This window comes from Pongo abelii, chromosome 20 (assembly GCF_028885655.2).
Source record: "Pongo abelii isolate AG06213 chromosome 20, NHGRI_mPonAbe1-v2.0_pri, whole genome shotgun sequence".
Classification (NCBI taxonomy): domain Eukaryota; kingdom Metazoa; phylum Chordata; class Mammalia; order Primates; family Hominidae; genus Pongo; species Pongo abelii.
In genome coordinates, this window is record NC_072005.2 from 49,622,831 (window position 1) to 49,642,500 (window position 19,670).

The 19,670-nt window shown below is 50.7% G+C and overlaps 3 protein-coding genes across 7 annotated transcripts; 2 read left to right on the forward strand and 1 right to left on the reverse strand.

Moving 5' to 3' along the window:
- Positions 1-4: 4 nt before the first annotated feature.
- Positions 5-4,885, forward strand: ZNF576 (zinc finger protein 576). 5 transcript variants are annotated; one of them, XM_024236696.3, is made up of 3 exons: positions 5-278; positions 788-887; positions 2,514-4,885. In XM_024236696.3, exons 2-3 carry the CDS (start codon positions 803-805, stop codon positions 2,939-2,941), a joined length of 513 nt encoding a protein of 170 aa, XP_024092464.3. In that variant the 5' UTR covers positions 5-278; positions 788-802; the 3' UTR covers positions 2,942-4,885. The 5 variants fall into 5 exon arrangements, with proteins under 5 accessions (XP_024092464.3, XP_002829371.4, XP_054396567.2 ...); XM_002829325.6 differs by having other exon boundaries at positions 29-436; XM_009232711.4 differs by having other exon boundaries at positions 52-436; positions 791-887.
- A 6,318-nt stretch (positions 4,886-11,203) lies between these two features.
- ZNF428 (zinc finger protein 428) lies at positions 11,204-18,291 on the reverse strand. Its single transcript, XM_002829328.5, has 2 exons — positions 18,095-18,291; positions 11,204-11,863 (listed from the first exon to the last, which is right to left on the reverse strand). Exons 1-2 carry the CDS (start codon positions 18,168-18,170, stop codon positions 11,364-11,366), a joined length of 576 nt encoding a protein of 191 aa, XP_002829374.2. The 5' UTR covers positions 18,171-18,291; the 3' UTR covers positions 11,204-11,363.
- SRRM5 (serine/arginine repetitive matrix 5) lies at positions 14,492-18,135 on the forward strand. Its single transcript, XM_054540586.2, has 2 exons — positions 14,492-14,982; positions 15,742-18,135. The coding sequence occupies exon 2, from the start codon at positions 15,823-15,825 to the stop codon at positions 18,133-18,135; it is 2,313 nt and encodes a 770-aa protein (XP_054396561.2). The 5' UTR covers positions 14,492-14,982; positions 15,742-15,822.
- Positions 18,292-19,670: the final 1,379 nt, after the last annotated feature.

Below are 19,670 nucleotides of genomic sequence, written 5' to 3' on the forward strand. Positions count from 1 at the left end.
GCGCAAAAAGCTTGGGTATCTACGCCGCGGGAGGCTGAACGTCATCAAACGCGCCATAGGGCAGAGACGGACCCCTCCCGTTATTTTGAGGACCGGGCTGGTGCGACTATACTACTGCCGGATGGCAAATCCGGGATCTCCGCTCCGAGAGGCTCGTCTGGCAAAAGGGCGCGGAAACCACGGGGGCCCTGAGACTGAGTGGTCCCTGTCCCACTTCTCTCTGGGTGGCGGCGCTGTAGGCAGCGACTCACAGGCGCAGCGAAAGGCAGCCCTCTGCTGTAAGGAGGAAAACTGAGGCCTGGGAGCAGGAACCTGTAGGCAGCGCTGGAGCGTAGCGGGATAGCAGCTGCAAGCGCGCGTGGGAGGCGGGGGCTCTGGGCGGAACAAAAATCACAGGATGTCAGAGGATGTTTCCTGGGAAGAACTGGGATAAAGGGTGGGTATCACTACCTGCCCCCAAGACACTTGAGATTGGGATGACGCTGGTGTCAAAGATCAAGGCTTCCACGCTGAGTTCAGGAAGTTAGTTTGATGCAGCAGGTCATAGGTCACACCAGTGAGAAGACTCTAGGGGAGTCCCAAACCCAGGAAGTCCAGTCCTTTGGGAGGTTTGAAGCTTCTTTTAGCAAGAACTCCATCAATTAGAGTTCAAGGAGATAGTATGTCGTAGGGGTCAAAGGCAGGCAAGGAGAGCCTCTGGCGATGTCAAAGGTCATAGACTTAGGGTGCCCTCTAAGACTGGTAACAGATGAACAGCTTCACTCATGCACGCGCCTCTCCTGACTAGAAGGGTCCCAGCACCATGGAGGACCCGAACCCTGAAGAGAACATGAAGCAGCAGGATTCACCCAAGGAGAGAAGTCCCCAGAGCCCAGGAGGCAACATCTGTGAGTACACATGGCTGGCGGGCTAGAGGGTAGGGTGGAGGAGCTGATGCTAAGATCTCTGTGGCACTTCAGTGTCCAAGGCTCCACAGAGTTTTGCCTGTTGAGAAGGGGCTGTAATGGTCCCTGAGCTGCCCTAGCAGGAAGTGCATCTCCACACCAGCTTATGTGGCCAGAGTACTCACCCTCCTCTGGCCATATAAGCAGGATTGCAATGCTTATGCATTCAGGGTGGCTTCCAAGAGAGGCTTGGGTTGGAGATGTGGCTGGGAATGGTTCTATTGGGAGAGAAACCCCAAGATTATGGTCCCAACTCTGCCCTAGACTTTCAGTGTAACTTGGGCCTTGGTTTCCTTGACTGTCAAAAGAGGGTGGCACTACCCACCTCACAGGGTGGTTATGGGATTAACTGCAGCAAAGGGGAAAGCTAGGGGTTAATGATGGTAGCCAGTTTGACATGTAATAGCAACACCTCCTGCTCAGTGTTTTATTATGAGCTAGGTGTATTTATTCTCATATTATGAACGATTTTAACATTCATTATCTCATTGAGTCCTTCTAATAATAGGCCCTTTAAACTGGGAACTGAGGTAGAGAGAGGCATTTGTAACAAGAGCTGTAGTCTCTATGCCCTTGAGCCAGAGACTACCAGGAACACAGGTGCAGTTGAACACGTTGGGTTTCTCACTGCAATGAAGAACACACACCATGGGGGAACTGTGGGGTGTCTCACTAAGAATGGTAAAAACAACATAGGATTTGGGTTTGTGGGTGGTGATTTTGGGGAAGGTTCGAGCAAAATTGTTTTGCTCTGGATTGGATGCTACCAGGAAGCAGGGGCAATTCTATGATTGGCTATCGTAATAAATCTTAGCCAGAAGGAGTAAGGAAGGAGGCGAGGCTCAAGCTCTGACTGATAAAGCAGCAGCAGACATTCACATTAGCCAGGATAGGAGGATGTTTGGTCATTTTTCCGCTTGGACAGCATTCATATTTTGTCTGTGCTCAGACATTATGATGATGTAGTCTTGTCTTGATTCATTCTAGTCACAGCGTGGCCTTGTCTGTCCTTGATATTCTGTGAAAATTTATGTTCAACAGAACACCAAGGTCTAGCTGTGAGTACCAGGCCAGATCCTGGATGTCAGGCTGGATTTCTCTGTATCATTAGTCATAATTGCAAATGACTGTACAGCAATTCATTTATTCCTTCCAATGGTCCTATGGAGTAGATACTGTTATTAGCCCATTTTCCAGATAAGGAAACTGGTGTAATTGCCTAGGAAGTGGTGGAGGTGAGATTCAATCCCAAGCAGTCTGGCTCCAAAGGCTGTGCTGTAATCACTATACCCCTCTGTTGGGCAGGCTGACTCTCTGGGTTCCAACCCTGGCTCCACCATTTCCTTTCCTAGCCTCATGACTATGGGCCACTTGCCTAACCTCTTTGAATCTCAGTTTGCTCATCCATAAAATAGATCCAAGAACAGTTCTCCTGTTTGGTTGTCCAGTATTAGCATAGAACCTAGCACATAGCACATTCAATGTTAATTGTTGATGTGATTCTGGGGTTCAGGAGAGGTCTTGGAGACTCCTGCTGGCCTCCCCTGACCTCTCCCCCACATCCCTCAGGCCACCTGGGGGCCCCGAAGTGCACCCGCTGCCTCATCACCTTCGCAGATTCCAAGTTCCAGGAGCGTCATATGAAGCGGGAGCACCCAGCGGACTTCGTGGCCCAGAAGCTGCAGGGGGTCCTCTTCATCTGCTTCACCTGCGCCCGCTCCTTCCCCTCCTCCAAAGCCCTGATCACCCACCAGCGCAGCCACGGTCCAGCCGCCAAGCCCACCCCGCCGGTTGCAACCACTACTGCCCAGCCCACCTTCCCTTGTCCTGACTGTGGCAAGACCTTTGGGCAGGCTGCTTCTCTGAGGCGGCACCGCCAGATGCATGAGGTCCGTGCCCCTCCCGGCACCTTCGCCTGCACAGAGTGTGGTCAGGACTTTGCTCAGGAAGCAGGGCTGCATCAACACTACATTCGGCATGCCCGGGGAGAACTCTGAGTGCAGCTTAAGCCTCTCCACGGTGACAGGTGGCTCTGTGGCCGGTAGGACTCACCCATGATACGGGGTGCAGGAACTCTGGGGGCCCTGAAGGATTTGCTTCCCTCCCCTGGGAAGGCAGAGGCCTCTTAATAAAGAGGACCCAGAAGATTCTCATTTAGAGCTTCAGTCTTTGGAGGACACAGGGCCTTCGTGAGACAGTGAAATCAGACAGTAACGAGATCTTTTGTTTAAGAAAAAAATGGGAAGGGAGTGCGGGAGAGAAATGGTTTGTGTCTCCCTATTCCCAGTTAAATACCTAGCTGCAGATTGTGCCATCACCCTTCATTCTTCCCAGATGGATACCATGGGCTATGGGAGCAAATTGCCCTGGACCTTTGCCTGAATGAGGGCAGGGAAGGTGAGGTGTTGCTGGCCTGTAATGCCACCAGATGAGTTCCAGATGTGGAGCAACTTGGGCTTTTGGGGATGGGGCAGCAAAGTTGGGAGCTGGACCCCAATTGAGTGGGGGTGGCAATTGGAGTCCTTGTGTCTCTTTCCCACCCCCTGCCATCCTCACTCAGAGGGGCCATGGCACTAGATGGCACTAGTCCCCCGATAATTTATGTCTCGTTTAAATAATTTTGTATATCATTCTAGTCATGAAATATTTTTTTCATATGTGTAGGTGAAATGGTATGAATAAGCTAACAGGAATAGTATCTAAAAACAGAAAACATTCATATTAAAATGTCTAAACAGGGAGCTCTGGCTTTTGAGTGGGAATTTCCAGAGAACATAAGGGTGTGGGCAGGTGGGGAGCTCAGGCCAGAGTTGGCCTCGCTTTGTGGGGAAACTGGTTTGGAATCAAACAGAGATACCTTCTGTTTCGGGTTTTATTTGGCCAACACTGGGAGATTTCCCATTAAGATCCTATTTTCAGCCCTCTTGAAAGGCCCAACCTAGGCTGACATTGTCAGCAGGGGCAGGACAGAAGCTACAACAGGCTGGAGGGAGCAGTGGATGTCACCCTCAACTGGAGATGAGTCCCACCAGGCCAGTTTTACCCCCTTAGTTACCTGCCCTGCACCTGCAGACAACGGTCGATGCCTTGCATATAATACTTATAGACTGTTTATGTTGAGGGATGTTTTTAAAGCCCACAGGTGAGGTGGATGTGGTAGACTGATCACTGTCTCTGTTTTTAGCTAGGCACATGGTAGCTGAAAGGACTGCATTTCCCAGATTCCTTTGCAGCTAGATGTGGCCTTGTGACTGATTTCTGGCTAAATTCCTGGGTAGAATTGTCAAGCTTAAGAAAGGGACGGCTGGGCACAGTGGCTCACGCCTGTAATCCCAGCACTTTGTGAGGCTGAGGCTGGTGGATCACCTGAGGTCAGGAGTTTGAGACTAGCCTGGCCAACATGGTGAAACCCTGTCTCTACTAAAAATACAAAAATTAGCCGGGTGTGGTGGCATACGCCTGTAATCCCAGCTACTTGGGAGGCTGAGGCAGGAGAATTGCTTGAACCTGGGAGACAGGTTGCAGTGAGCCAAGATCGTGCCATTGCACTTCAGCCTGGGTGACAGAGCGAGACTCTGTTTAAAAAAAAAGAAAAGAAAGGGACATACCTTTTTTCCACCTTCCTAACTGTAATACGGAAATGGTATCCAGCCATCTCAGACCATAAGGACAAGAGCAACACGTGGGATGGCAGAGCAACAAGATAGCAGGAGCCTGGGTCTCTTGTCAATTTCAGGGAGCACAGCCACCATACCAGCCCACTTCCATATTGCTACCTAAGAAAGAAAGAAACTTCTATCTTATTTAAGCCACCATTATTTTGGGTCTCTGTCACATGCAACAGAATTTACGGCCTAAGACAGGGGTCTGCAAACTATGGCGAACTCTAGCCTGCTGCCTGGTTTTGCAAATAAAATTTTATTTAAACAGTTTTATACTCATTCACTTGTGTATCATTGATGGCTGCTTTTGCCTAGAACAGCAGATCTGCATAGTTGCAACAGAGATTTTATGGCCTACAGAACTTAAAATAGTTACCATCTAGCCCTTTACAGGAGAAGTTTGCCAACCCCTGGTCTAATAAGACATTCAACCTACTATGAGTCTGGAAGCAGAAATTTCCATCCTGGGAACCACCACCTTTACCAGGTAGGTAGGTAGGGGGTGTGTGTGTGTGTGTTTTGGGGCAGGGCTACCCTGGATCTCTTTGCTGGGGTGACTTATGGGGAGACTGGTTGGAGTTAGTAGACCATCAGTTTTTTTCAAGATACCAACTTCATGAAGAGCCAAATATTTCCTCTGGCTCCTGGTGAACGCTCAGAAGTTTCCAACCCAGATACTGTCACACTACCCCCACAGTGGCTCCCCTAAACCAAACCTAAGTATCTAATCCCACATGCTCTCCCAAGATAGCAGCCTGCCCAAGTACACCCTGGGCTTCCTGTTCTCTCCAGACATCACAGATTCTCTAAATAGCTTCACTGATGACTTCCACATCTTCATCTGCAGCCCAAACCCCAGACATAAGATATAACCACTTGAATAAACAAATGGAGATCTCAAACTTAAAATGGGTCAACATGACTCCTGCGGCCCGACCTGCACCACCACTGCCATCATGTTAGCAAACTGTGCACTCTTAAATTCTTTTTCTTTTTTGAGTCTCACTCTGTCTCCCAGGCTGGAGTGCAGTGGTGCGATCTCAGCTCACTGAAGCCTCCGCCTCCTGGGTTCAGGCAATTTTCCAGCCCCAGCCTCCCGAGTAGCTGGGATTACAGGTGTGCACCACTATAACTGGCTAATTTTTTGTATTTTTAGTAGAGATGGGGTTTCATTATGTTGCTCAGGCTGATCTCAAAACTCCTGGCCTTCAGTGATCCCCCCACCTGGACCTCCCAAAGTGCTGGGATTATAGGTGTGAGCCACTGCACCTGGCCTTCATTTTTTTTTGCTTCCCTTGAGACAGGGTCTCACTGTGTAGCCCAGGATAGAGTGCAGTGGCAAGATCTCGGCTCACTGCAGCCTTGACCTCCTCAGGCTCAGATGATCCTCCCACCTCCACCTCCCTCCCTGTAGCTGGGACTATGGGTGTGCACTACTATGAACAGCTAGTTTTTTGTAGAGACGGGGTTTCACCATGTTGTTCAGGCTGGTCTTGAACTCCTGGGCTCAAACAATCCGCCCACCTCGATCTCCCAAAGTGCTAGGATTACAGGCGTGAGCCACCGTGCCTGGCTTTCAGCCTTCTAACACCTGTGTAACTATTCCCTGTATTAAATCCTCTTTGGGGAATGCCTGGCCTGACTCCATATCCTGAATGGGTGCTGGCTGAATGACCCAACTCCTGATTTATAGCGCCTCTTGTGATCCTTAGGAATATTTGCCAGTGGATGGAAATTCTCTATATTTGTCCTTAGAAGTCCTGTCTTATGGCAGAAGACAGGATGGGGTGCTGCTCCAGGAAATAAAACCTATGATCACACTTATCCATGTGCTATGGTTGAATGTATGTGTCCCCCTAATATTCACATGTTGGGAACCTAAGACCCCATGTGATAGTATTCAGACATGGGGCCTTTAGGAGATGGTTAAGTCACAAGGGCTCTGCCCTCATGAACAAGATAAGTGCCCTTAGAAAAGGACCCAAGGGAAGTAGTAGCTAGGCCTTCTCCCCTTCCATCTCTCCTACCATCTGAGGACACAGCGTTCATCCCTTTCTGCCACCTTCCACTGTGTAAGGATGCAGCAAGAAGGCACCAACCTGGAAGCAGAGAGCAGCCCTGAATTAGACACCAAATCTGCTGGTTCCCTGAGCTGGGACTTCCCAGTCTCCAGAACTATGAGGAATTAACCTTTGTTCTTTATGAATGACCCAGTCTCAGGTATTTTGTTACAGCTGCACAAACAGACTAAGACTCTGTTGTTTTAATGAGCCTGGAATTTCTGCTGATGATTCTGAGGTTCTATGATGCTAAGCTATAGTGGCTAGGAAAGTCTCAGTTCAGAGTGTATCAATGTCAGGTTTGGAGATTCTGGGATGAGAAACGTGGGTTTTGAAAAATGCTTTGGTCTGAAATCCTGTAATAAGTGTCAAAAATGCAAATGCTGGCCAGGCACGGTGGCTAACGCCTGTAATCCCAGCACTTTGGGAGGCCAAGGCGGGCGGATCATTTGAGGTCAGGAGTTCGAGACCAGCCTGGCTAACATGGTGAAACTGCATCTCTACTAAAAATATAAAAATTAGCCGGGGGTGGTAGTACCGCACCTGTGGTCCCAGCTACTCAGAAGGCTGAGGCACAAGAATCGCTTGAACCCAGAATGCGGAGGCTGCAGTGAGCTGAGATCATGCCACTACACTCCAGCCTGGGCGACAGAGTGAGACTCCATCACAAAAAAAACAACAACAAAAAAAACCCATTTAAAAAAAAAAAGCAGATGCTCTTCAGGGCCAAGCAGGCAGGGTTGGGGTGTCCAGATGTGAGGCAGTGGTGACTGGGCACATAAGAGTGAATGCCTCCCCTACAGAAAGTGACTCCTCCTCAGCACCAACAAACTACTGTCCCCGTGGGAATTGGGAGTTCAGCAATATAGATCTCACAATTTTCAAGACAGTCCAGAAACTTCAATTTTTTTAAATGTGAAATTACCCATTTTTCAACATTGGTAACCAACGTAACTTAAAAAAACTCAATAGCTCTGTGGAGACCAGATACACTCCTGTAAGTCAGATGGTGGCTGTGGGCACTAGACTGCGATTTCTGGTGTGTGGCTTAGTGGTTAAGAGTGGATGCACGTGCATCCAGTTGTCTGGGTACAAACCAGGGCACTGCTGCTTACTGGCTGTGTGACCTCTGGCAGGTAACTCAACCTCTCTGTGCCTCTGTTGTGGCAGTTGTTTTTGTTTTGTTTTGTTTTTGAGACGGAGTCTTGCTCTATTGCCCAGGCTGGAGTGCAGTGGTGTAATCTGGGCTCACTGCAACCTCCGCCTCCCAGGTACAAGCAATTCTCCTGCCTCAGCCTCCCAAGTAGCTGGGACAACAGGCATGCGCCACCACACTCAGCTAAGTTTTTGTATTTTTAGTAGAGATGGTGTTTCACTATGTTGGCCAGGCTGGTCTCGGACTCCCGACCTCAGGCAATCCACCTGCCTTGGCCTCCCAAGGTGCTGAGATTACAGGCATGAGCAACCATGCCTGGCCTGTTGTAGCAGTTATAAAATGGTCATAAAAGTAGCCTCTAAGGATTATTATGAGCACTCAGATTACTATGAGGACCCAGACTTGGAGACAATGCCAAAATCAGTATATGGCTCCTACGGCCTGGTTCTCCGCTACTTTCTGACCTCACCTCCTACCTGTCTTCCTCAGTTCCAGCCTGGTGGCCCTGTGTTCTCTTCCCAAGCACCCCAAGTGGACTCCCACCTCAGGCCATTGCACTTACTGTCCCCACAGACAGCCACAAGGCTCACTCCTGCCCCTTCTCTAGGTCTCTGCTCTGATGTCATCTCAGTGAAGCCTTCCTTGACCACCCTACTTAAAACTGCAACCTTCACACACACAAGCTTCCCACCCTGTTCCTTTTTCTCCATAGCACTTATGACTAACATTACAGAAAATTTGTTTTGTTTTTTTTTTTTTTTTGAGACAGAGTCTTGCTCTGTCGCCCAGGCTGGAGTGCAGTGGTGCAATCTCAGCTCACTGCAAGCTCTGCCTCCCGGGTTCATGCCATTCTCCTGCCTCAGCCTCTCCGAGCAGCTGGGACTACAGGTGCCCGCCACCATGCCTGGCTAATTTTTTATATTTTTAGTAGAGACGGGGTTTCACTGTGGTCTCAATCTCTTGACCTCATGATCCGCCCGCCTCGGCCTCCCAAAGTGCTGGGATTACAAGCATGAGCCACCGTGCCCAGCCACAATTTGTATATTTTACTTAAATACTTGATTACTGTCTTCCCCATTATAACCTCCACAAAGGGAGGGGATTTTTGTTCATCGTGTTCACTGCTGTATTTCCAACTCCCAGAACAGTGCCTGCCATCTCATAGGTGCTCAATAAATCATTGTTGGGTGAATGAGTAAACAAGTAACAGTCCCTAACTTGTAAGGATCTGATGCGACTGTCCACATAAAGCACTGAGCCCAGGGCCTGGTCCACCGTGAGCACTGACTTAATGATGGCCATTATGGTAATTCAGGTTCTATTCTTGAAGGTTCTTAGTTTCCAACCTTCTATGAGTTAACACATGTAAAGCGCCTTAGAACAGGGCTGGTTGCCCAGTAAATTCTCAGTAAATGATAGCTATTATTATAATTAGGCTTCTATTTTCAAAGTAGCTTCGGCGCCAAGCTTCTGTGAATTACGAATTAGTACTTCCCATCTCAGAGCCCAAGCCCAAGTTTTGGCAAGGCTGTAAAGAGCTGGTCCTTTGCTACCCTTTGACCTCATCCCTACAGCTCTGGCCTCCTTGGCACACCAAGCAGGCTCCTGCCTTCTCCGGCCTGGAGTGCTCTTTCCCATTTTTGTACATGGCTCCCCCCGGCTTCAGATCTGTCACCTTCTCAGGGAGGACTACACTCTTTAAAATTGCAACCTCCTTCCAGAACAGTTCTCCCCTCAGTCCTTTTTTAAATTTTTTTGTTGCAACAAATTCTTGCCATCATCCAGGTTAGAGTGCAGTGAGCACAGTGGCACAATCACAGGCCACTCCAGCCTCAACCTCCAAGGCTCAAGCGATCCTGAATAGCTTCCTGAATAGCTGGGACCATAGGCATGCACCACCAAGCCCAGCTAATTTAATTTTTTGTAGATGGGGTCTCACTGTGTTGCCCAGGCTGGTCTTCAACTCCTGGGCTCAAGAAATCTTCTGACCTCAGCCTCCCAAAGTGCTGGAATTAATAGGTGTGATCCACTGCACCTGGCCTTCCTTCAGTTTTTTGTTTTGTTTTGTTTTGTTGTGTTTTGAGACAGGGTCTCACTGTTGCCCAGGCTGGAGTGCAGTGACACTTCTTAGGCTCCAGCAATCCTCCCACCTAAGCCTCCCTAGTACTAGGACTATAGCCGTGCACCATCGTTAGCCCAGCTAATTTTTTGTATTTTGTAGAAATGGGGTTTTGGCATGCTGCCCAGCCTGGTCTCAAACTCCTGGGCTCAAGCGATCCGCCTACCTCAGTGCTGGGATTTCAGGAGTGAGCCACCATGCCGGGCCTCCTTTCAGTGCTTTATTGTTCTCACAGCATTTATCAGCACCCGGCATATGCTGTATCTTACTTGTTTATGTCTGTCTTCACCAGCAGCCTCTACCCACTCCCATGTAAGCTCCATGAGGACAACCATTTTATTTTATTCACTGCTGTGTTCCCAATGCTTAGCACACAGCAGGTACTCAAAAATATTTGTTAAATGAATTAATGGATCACAATCCCTATCTCACAGGGTTATTCTAAGAAGCTGATAATCTCATGCAAATTAAGTACAGCACTCTGTAAGTGCTGGGAAAATGGCAGCTGTAATTATCATTAAGGTTCTATTTTTGTAAGTTCCTAGATGCACCATTTCTATGAGTCAATATATATAAAGCCCTTGGACTGGCACCAGATACCCAGGAAGCGCTGAGGAAGCGTAGCTGTGATTATAATTAAAGTCCTCTTTGTGGAAGTTCCTAAGCGATGTGGCAGAAAGCCCTAGCTGTCCTCCATGAACTGTTTTCTGCTTTCTGGGCGCTTGGCTAGACTGCTTCTCCCAGGTTGTTTTTGCAGTTAGCTGCGACCACGTATCTAATTTCTCAGCAAAGGCGTGTCAATGGAAGCAGTGTGTGCCCCTGGAAGGCCAGGGCTTGTAAGACAACATGTGCACCTCACCAGGCACCCTGTCCTCTTCAGCCAGCAGGACCCAGGCCATGGCCACCCAGTCTGGACCATGGGGGAGACAACAGGCTTAACAGATGGCCTGGGTCCCCAAATGACTCACCCAGCACTATTTTGTGAGTGAGAAACAAAATTCTATTATTAGAGCCTTTACATTATGGGGTCTGTGACTAAATACATGGAAACCTCATCGAATACAAGCACGTAGTAAATGTTATCTTTCCCAAAAGATCCCAAGGTTCCCCAAGAAGGAGCCCAGGGGGAATACACACACACACACACGGGGAATACACACACACACACATACACACGGGGAATACACACACACACACACATACACACAGGGCGAATACACACACACACACACACACACACACACACTGAACCAACACACAGATACAGATTTTGGCTTTTATTCTGGCCATCACACATCTACTTCTAAGACAACACAGACCGGCAGTACCCCATCCCCCATGACCACTGTCACAACCCCAATTTCCTCAGCCCCCTCCTCCCACCCCACCCCTTCTGCCAAGCTCCCTGTATGGGGGCTCTGCCTACACCTCACCCCGGGCATGCAGCATGAAGTGCCCGTGCAGCTCCCCCAGGTTGTCGAAGGAATCCTCGCATTCCGTACAGTGGTAGGTTCCCTCCTCCTCGTCTTCCTCCTCCTCCTCCCGCCCAGCTGGTCGGCCCTCCCCAGCCCGAGGTGGTTCCTCCTCTTCCTCCCCGAGGGCCCTGCCTTCAGGGGCTGGTGCTTCCTGGGGGGCTGTAGCAGGGCAGCAGAGCCGGCAGGGTGGGGTTCCCGGTGGGGCCTCCCCAAGGGGTGAGCGGCCACAGAGCTGGCAAGGCTGGGCCAGGGGGCCCGGGGGCTGGGCTGCACGGGGGGCCCGGCGGGATGGGCCACCACGGCCCCCGCCAAGGCGCTGCTTCACCTTGTAGCCAGGATCATATTCGGGATCGTCAGTGGTCTCCTCTTCCTCCTCCTCCTCATCTTCTTCCTCTTCGGAGTCCGGCTCTGAGAGAGTGTATTCTGAATCAGAGGAATGCTCGGGGCCTGAAGGGGGACAGATAGGGGGAGACAGTGGCATCAGAGGAAAGAGGGCTAGGCCCAGCTGTCCCCTCCCTGAATCCCCACATTCAGACTTGCCATAGTATGACGAGGGTAGCCTAGGCACTACCCTTCCCTTCCCCACAGATGAGTCCCCATGGCACAGAACAAGGCTGGCACCCAGTAGATTCCCTGTATCTTTGTGTCAAGCAAATGAATGTCTTCCAAGAACTGCATGGGACAGGACTGGGCACAGTGGCTCATGCCTGTAATCCCAGCACGTTTGGGTGGCCAAGGTGGGAAGATCACTTGAGCCCAGAAGTTTGAGACCAGCCTGGGCAATACAGCAAGACTCTGTCTCTATAAAAAATTTAAAAATTAGCCAGGCCTGGTGATGCATTACCTGTAGTACCAGCTTCTCGGGAGGCTGAGGCGGGAGGATCACTTGAGCCGAGGATTTCCAGGCTGCATTTGAGCCATGATTGCGCCACTCCCTTCCAGCCTGGGTGACAGACTGAGACCTCACCACTTAAAAAGAATTTTTTTGGCCAGGCGCGGTGGGTTACTCCTGTAATCCCAGCACTTTGGGAGGCCAAGGCGGGCAGATCATGAGGTCAGGAGTTCAAGACAAGCCTGGCCAACATGGTGAAACCTCGTCTCTACTAAAAATACAAAAATTAGCTGGATATGGTGGTGGGCGCCTGTAATCCCAGCTACTCAGGAGGCTGAGGCAGGAGAACTGCTTCAACCCAGGAGGCAGAGGTTGCAGTGAGCCGAGATCACACCACTGCACTCCAGCCTGGGTGACAAAGCAAGACTCTGTCTTGGAGAAAAAAAAACTTTTTTTTTTTTTTTTTTGCATCGATTGATTGCAAAAGAAAACAAAAACTCCATGGGGAGGTGGGGTGGGAGGCATTTAGGAAGGACAAAGCAGGAGTAGTAAAAACCCACCAGTAACAACAGCATCCTTACTATTGTAGGAGCCCTGTTCTTACACATTAACTCACTAAATCCTCAACAACCCTTTGAGGGTGGTACTATTACTAAACCCAGTTGATGGATGTGGAAACTGAGGCACAGGGAGGCTAGACGACTCACTCCCCTGTGGTTACACAGCTCTGGCAGGAAAAACTGAACCTGGGCCATGGCTGACACTGGATCACTTTAGGGAGACAACCATTTGAAAAGGTATTTGTGCAAATTAAAACACATGCATACACACAGATGTACTTTTATATCTGTGGCCATGGAGATATATATATATATATATAGTTAGGTGAATTAAAATATTTATTTATAGGTAAGATGTATTACTGTGATTTCACAGTTATCAAGGACATGCCTAGGACAAGTTTAGGTTTAAAGAAAAAGGCCTGTAATCTAGCACTTTGGGAGGCTGAGGTGGGCAGATTGCCTGAACTCAGGAGTTCATGACCCACCCTGGGCAACATGGTGAAACCCCATCTCTACTAAAAATACAAAAATTAGCCAAGCGTGAGGTGGTGGGTGCCTATAGTCCCAGCTATTCAGGACGCTGAAGCAGAAGAATTGCTTGAACCCAGGAGGCGGAGGTTGCAATGAGCCAATATCGAGCCACTGCACTCCAGCCTGGGTGACAAAGCAAGACTTCATTTCCAAAAAAAAAAGAAAAAGAAAAAGAAAAGGGGAAAAATTTTAAAGTTGATATACGGAAAAGGGCGACATCAGCTGCCATTATGGGGGCACACACACAGAGTAATGGTTGGGGATAGGGTCCCTGTGACCACAGTGTGAGAAGTACCAGCTTCTTCGGCCTCGGTGGCAGGAGCCTGCCAAAAGCCTCACCTTGTATCCATCCCAGCCCCATTCCTCAGTTTCTCCCAGAACCCAGAGGATCCTGCTACTGCACCCTGTGCTCCGCCTTTGCTCCTGTCATCACAGTGGCCACAGGCTCTTCATACCAGGCTCCTCACCTTCCAACACCCCAGGCCCATACCTGCCTCAGGGTCTTTGCCACCCTTTCTGCCGATGTCACTCTCCATTCCATGTCTCTTCTCAAGTGTCACCTTCTCAGTGACGCCCTGGCCACTCCCCAGCACTCCCTACGCCCCTTACTCTGCTTGATTTTTCTCCATCTTCTTTTGAGATAGAGTCTCACTCTGTCATCCAGGCTGGAGTGCAGTGGTGTGATCTCAGCTTACTGGAAACTCCGCCTCCTGGGTTCAGGCAATTCTTCTGCCTCAGCCTCTCAAGTAACTGGAATTACAGGCGCGCACCAGCATGCCCAGGTAATTTTTGTATTTTCAGTAGAGACGGGGTTTCACCTTGTTGGCCAGGCTGGTCTCAAACTCCTGACCTCAGGTGATCCACCCATCTCAGCCTCCCAAAGTGCTGGGATTATAGGTATGAGCCACCGTGCCCGGCTCATTTTTCTCCATCTTCTGACTCACTGCATTCAACATTTACTTGTGTGTTTGTTTACTGCCTATCCCCGAGAGCAGGGACTTTGGTTCACTGCTGTGGCCCCAGCATCTAGAACACTTCCTTTGTGCAAAGAAAGTACTTATGACATATTTATGGCATGGATATCTCTGCATGGAATTTGACAAACCTTTTCTGAGGCTTCACACACACTGTTCCTCCCTCTGGTAGGAATGTCCTGCCCTAGTTTTTCCCACCATCCTTTAGGACCCAGTGGGAGGCCTTCCTCTTTGGTGAGGCCATCCCAGACCTCCTCATCCCAGGCAGCCGTCACTTCTTCTACTACCCTCCTGCTGGGTCCCCAGCATCACCAGCCCAGAATGGGTTATAACTGTTTCCTTCTGAACATGCGTCCCTGCAGCTCTCTCCTACTAGTTCCTGCCATTTAACAATCGTTTCCTGGGGTCTTGGCGTGGGCTGTTCCCCACTCTATCCACCTGGTGACCCCCTACTCATCCTTCAAGATCCAGCACAAACTCTGTCCTCTGTGAAGCCACCACCCTGCAGCCCCAGGCTCCCAGCCAGGTCTCTCTCCGGCTTCCCCTGCCTCAGCACCTCCTCCTGTTACTGTCCTAGAAGCTGACTGCAGTCAGCTGCCCCCCAGGGTATCTCCCTTATCTGACTGGGAACTCCTCAAGGGCAGGTCTGCAGCAGAGGACGTGTGGGTGAGTAGATGATAGCGGCCCCAAGACCCTGATCTCCCTCCCCAAAGCCTTAGCCTCTGCTCCTCGCCCACCTGAGTGACCCGTTCATTTTTTTTTTTTTTTTCCGAGACAGTCTCACTGTCACCCTGGCTGGCATGCAATGGCGTGATCTTGGCTCGCTGCAACCTCCGCCTCCAAGGTTCAAGCGATCCTCCCACCTCAGCCTCCCAAGTAGCTTGGATTACAAGCGTGTGCCACCACACCTGGCTAATTTTTATATTTTTGGTAGAGATGGGGTTTCACCATGTTGGTTAGGCTGGTCTTGAACCCCTGACCTCAGGTGATCTGCCTGCCTCAGCCTCCCAAAGTGCTGGGATTACAGGTGTGAGCCACCGCACCCAGCCTGACGCTTTCTTTCTCTACTGGCAAAACTCCTGCTCCTTTTTAAAGCCAAGCTCATGTCACCTCCTCTGTGAAGTCCTCGCTGACTCCCCAGGCGGTCAGTGTCTCTCTCATATGGGCTCCCCGGCCCCTGCACCGCTCTCCATCACACCCTGACCACTCTGGGCAGTGACCCCCCTCCCCACCCCTTGATTATGGGCTCCTTGAAGGCAGGGCCTGGGTCTGCCCCATCTCTGTGTCCCCAGCAATGCTGGGCATGAGTCAGCCTCAGAAGACATCTGCTGAATGGCTGCAAACCAGAGGAAATATCTCCAGCCTCAGGCTGGGACCCCTGCCCTCTCTCTTCCCACCTCTGACTTCATACCACTCACCCTCCAGAGTCTTCAATGCCCACTATGACTTCACACAGTTGGCCTGTGACAGGCAATCAGGTCATCGTCCACGGCTACCAGGTGTTTCATGTCTACTGTGACTTCCAGGACCACAAGCCCTTTTGCGCCCACCATGTCTTCACCTAAGAGATCTTCAAAGCCCAGTATGTCCCCGGCACCCAGTGGATCCTCCATGCCCACTGCGGATCCCAAGCCTCCTGCCTCCTTGAAGTCGACCAAATCAGCAACGCCCAACAGATCCTTAGTGCCCACCAAACCAGCGACAACCCGCAACTCAGTCATGAGCCCAAGCAGTTCCAATTCCACCAAATTGACCAGTACAAAAAGAGCCCCTTCTAACCGGCCCAGCAGCAGGTCCCGAGTCCGCAGCAAAGCAAGAACACCCAGCAGGGTGAGCACCGACACCAGGACCAGCAAAGCCAGCAAAGCCAGCAAGGCCAGCGGCGTGAGATGCCACCAGCGGAGGGGCACACACAGCCGGGGTAGGACACCTGGCAGAAGGGGAAGCCGCAGCTCCAAGAGGTCACCCAGCAGGGCCAGCACTCCTGGCAGGATAAGAACTCATGGTGCCAGACCAGGCATGGCCAGCAGGGTGAGAACTCCCACTTCACAGCAAAAACGGAGCCGGGGAAAGAGTTACGGCCGGCCTAGAACCAGCAACAGGGAAAGGAGTGACAGCCAGCCTAGAAATATGAGCAAGAAGAGTTACCGCCCACCAGGAGGCTCAGGTACAGGGAGGAGTTCCGAGCTGGCTGTAACTCCCAGTAGAGCCAAGTGTCAAACCCCGACTGGAATTCCCTCCAAGGAGAAGAGTGACAACCCATCTCCATCGTCATCCAGGAAGGTGAAGAGCTACAGTCAGATGATCATCCCCAGTAGGGAAAAGAGTTACAGCCCCACTGAAATGTCCAGCAGGGTCAAGAGTTACAACCAGGCCAGCACCCGCAGCAGGCCGCAAAGTCACAGCCAGTCCAGAAGCCCCAGAAGGTCAAGAAGTGGCAGTCAGAAGAGGACGCACAGCAGGGCAAGAAGTCACAGTTGGAAGAGAAACCATAGCAGGGCGAGAAGTCGCACCCGGAAGGGAATTCTGAGCCAGATGGGAAGACACAGCCAGTCTAGAAGCCACAGCAAGGGGAAAAGTCAAAACCAATCTAGAACCCCCAGAAGAGGAAGAAGTCACAACTGGTCTAGAAACCCCAGCAAGGAAAGAAGTCATAGCCACTCTAGAAGTTCCAGCAAAGAGAGAGATCGCAGAGGATCTAGCAGCAGCTCCAGGAAGGAGAGTGGTCGCAGTCAATCTGGAAGCCCCAACAAGCAGAGAGATCGCAGCCGATCTAGAAGTCCCAGCAAGGAGAGAGATCGCAGCCGATCTAGAAGTCCCAGCAAGGAGAGAGATCGCAGCCGATCTAGAAGTCCCAACAAGGAGAGAGATCGCAGCCGATCTAGAAGTCCCAACAAGGAGAGAGATCGCAGCCGATCTAGAAGTCCCAACAAGGAGAGAGATCGCAGCCGATCTAGAAGTCCCAACAAGGAGAGAGATCACAGCCGACTTGGAAGCCCCAGCAAAGAGAGAGATCGCAGCCGATCTAGAAGCCCCAGCAAGGAAAGAGATCACAGCCGACTTGGAAACCCCAGCAAAGAGAGAGATCGCAGCCGATCTAGAAGCCCCAGCAAGGAAAGAGATCACAGCCGACTTGGAAGCCCCAGCAAAGAGAGAGATCACAGACAATCGAGAGGCCTCAGGAAGGAGAGACAGCGCAGACAATCTAGAAGCTCCAGCAAAGAGACAGATCACAGACAATCTAGAAGCCCCAGCAAGGAGAAAGATCACAGCCAACTTGGAAGCCCCAACAAGGAGAGAGATCGCAGCCAATCTAGAAGCCCCAGCGAGGAGAGAGAGCACAGACAATCCAGAAGCCCCAGCAAAGAGAGAGATTGCAGACGATGGAGAAGCCCCAGCAAGGAGAGAGAGCGCAGACAATCTAGAAGCTCCAGCGAGGAGAGAGATCACAGCCGATCTAGAAGCCCCAATAAGCAGAGTGGTTACAGTCGACCTAGAGCCTCCAGCAAGGAGAAAGCTCACAGCCGATCTAGAACCCCCAGCAAGGAAGGAAATCATAGCCAATCTAGAACCTCTAGCAAGGAGAGCGACCCCAGTCAATCTACAGTCCCCAGAAGTCCCGACTGGAAGAGATCCCCTACCAGGACAAGGAGTCTCAGTCAGAATAGAACCCCTAGCAAGACAAGCAGCCACTCCCCATCAACATTTCCCAGTGGAGGCCAAACCCTAAGCCAGGATGACAGTCAAGCCAACGCCACCATCTCTAAGGCCACCTTACCTGGGGAAAGGTCTTCATCGTCTTCTTCCAAGCTGGCGTAGCCCCCAGTCTCAGCTGGCTCACGGGTCTCTGTCATGGCCGGGGGAGGGGACAGGAGACAGGAGCAGAGCAGCAGCTGAGCAGCGTCCCTCCCCGGCCAGCTCTCCACAGCCACACCTCTGGCCACAAGTTCTCTAATACAGGATGTTGGCAGGTAGAGAGGGATGCTGGATAGGGGGAAAGGAAAGACCTGTGATGATTCAATAAATTGTTACATAGCACCCATCCCCACCCCAAGCCCAACTGTGTGCTCATTGCTGGGGTGGGGCACAGAGGGCCCCAGCTCTGTCCCTGACTGTCTACAGGGCCTTGACTGCAAACCCTGCCCCTCTCTAGGTCTTTTTTTTTTTTTTTTGAGACAGAGTCTTGCTTTGTTGCCCAGGCTGGAGTGCAGTGGTGCGATCTCAGCTCACTGCAACCTCCACCTCCCAGGCTCAAGCAATTCTCCTACCTCAGCTTTCCGAGTAGCTGGAACTACAAGTGTGCGTCCTCATGCCCGGCTAATTTTGTATTTTTAGTAGAGATGGGGTTTCACCATGTTGGACAGGCTGGGCTCGAACTCCTGACCTCAGGTGATCCACATGCCTCAACCTCGCAAAGTGCTGGGGTTATAGGCATGAGCCACCACACCCGTCTCCCTCTCTAGGTCTTGATTTCCGCATGTGGGCAACAAGGCTGCCTTCTGGTTCTTATTCAGTGGGGTAGGGAGAGGTGACACTCCACATATTCAACAGTGGGGACTGGTGTGGGCACCAATCAGAACTGAGAGTGGAGCAGGGATGGATGCCAGGCATTAACCCTTTAGTTGCTGGACCATGGGGAGGTCTGGGGTTGGGGAAGTGTTATGGGGGAAAAAACCCTCAAACTGTGTTTTTCCTCTACTCTCACACCACCACAACAATCATCAACACAGAATTCTGTGACCAAATGTGTGGGGCTTTTTCCCCACACACTACACAGCAGACAACAGCTAGGTGTCCCCTCCGATTCCATTCCAACGCTGTCCCCACACCCAGCTAATTTTTGTATTTTTGGTAGAGACAGGGTTTCACCATGTTGCCCAGAGCTCAAGCAATCCGCCCACTTCAGCCCTCCAAAGTGCTGGGATTACAGGCGTGAGCCACCACACCCAACTTCTTTAAAAAAATAAAAATAAGGCCAGGCGGGGTGGCCCATGCCTGTAATCCCAGCACTTTGGGAGGCCGAGGTGGGCAGATCACCTGAGCTCAGGAGTTTGAAACCAGACTAGGCAACATGGCAAACTTGTCTCTACAAAAAAAAAAAATTACAAAAGTTAGCCGGTGTGGTGGCATGTGCTTATAGTCCCAGTTACCTGAGAGGCTGAGACGGGAGGATAACTTGAGCCTGGAAGGTCAAGGCTGCAGTGAGCCATGACCTTGCCACTGCATTCAAGCCTGGATGACCCATCTTACAAAAAAAAAAAAAAAAAAAAATTTGCTGGAGCTGCTCACAGAACTCAAGGAAATGCTTACTTAGATTTACCGGTTTATTATAGAGGATATTGCCAAGAACAAAG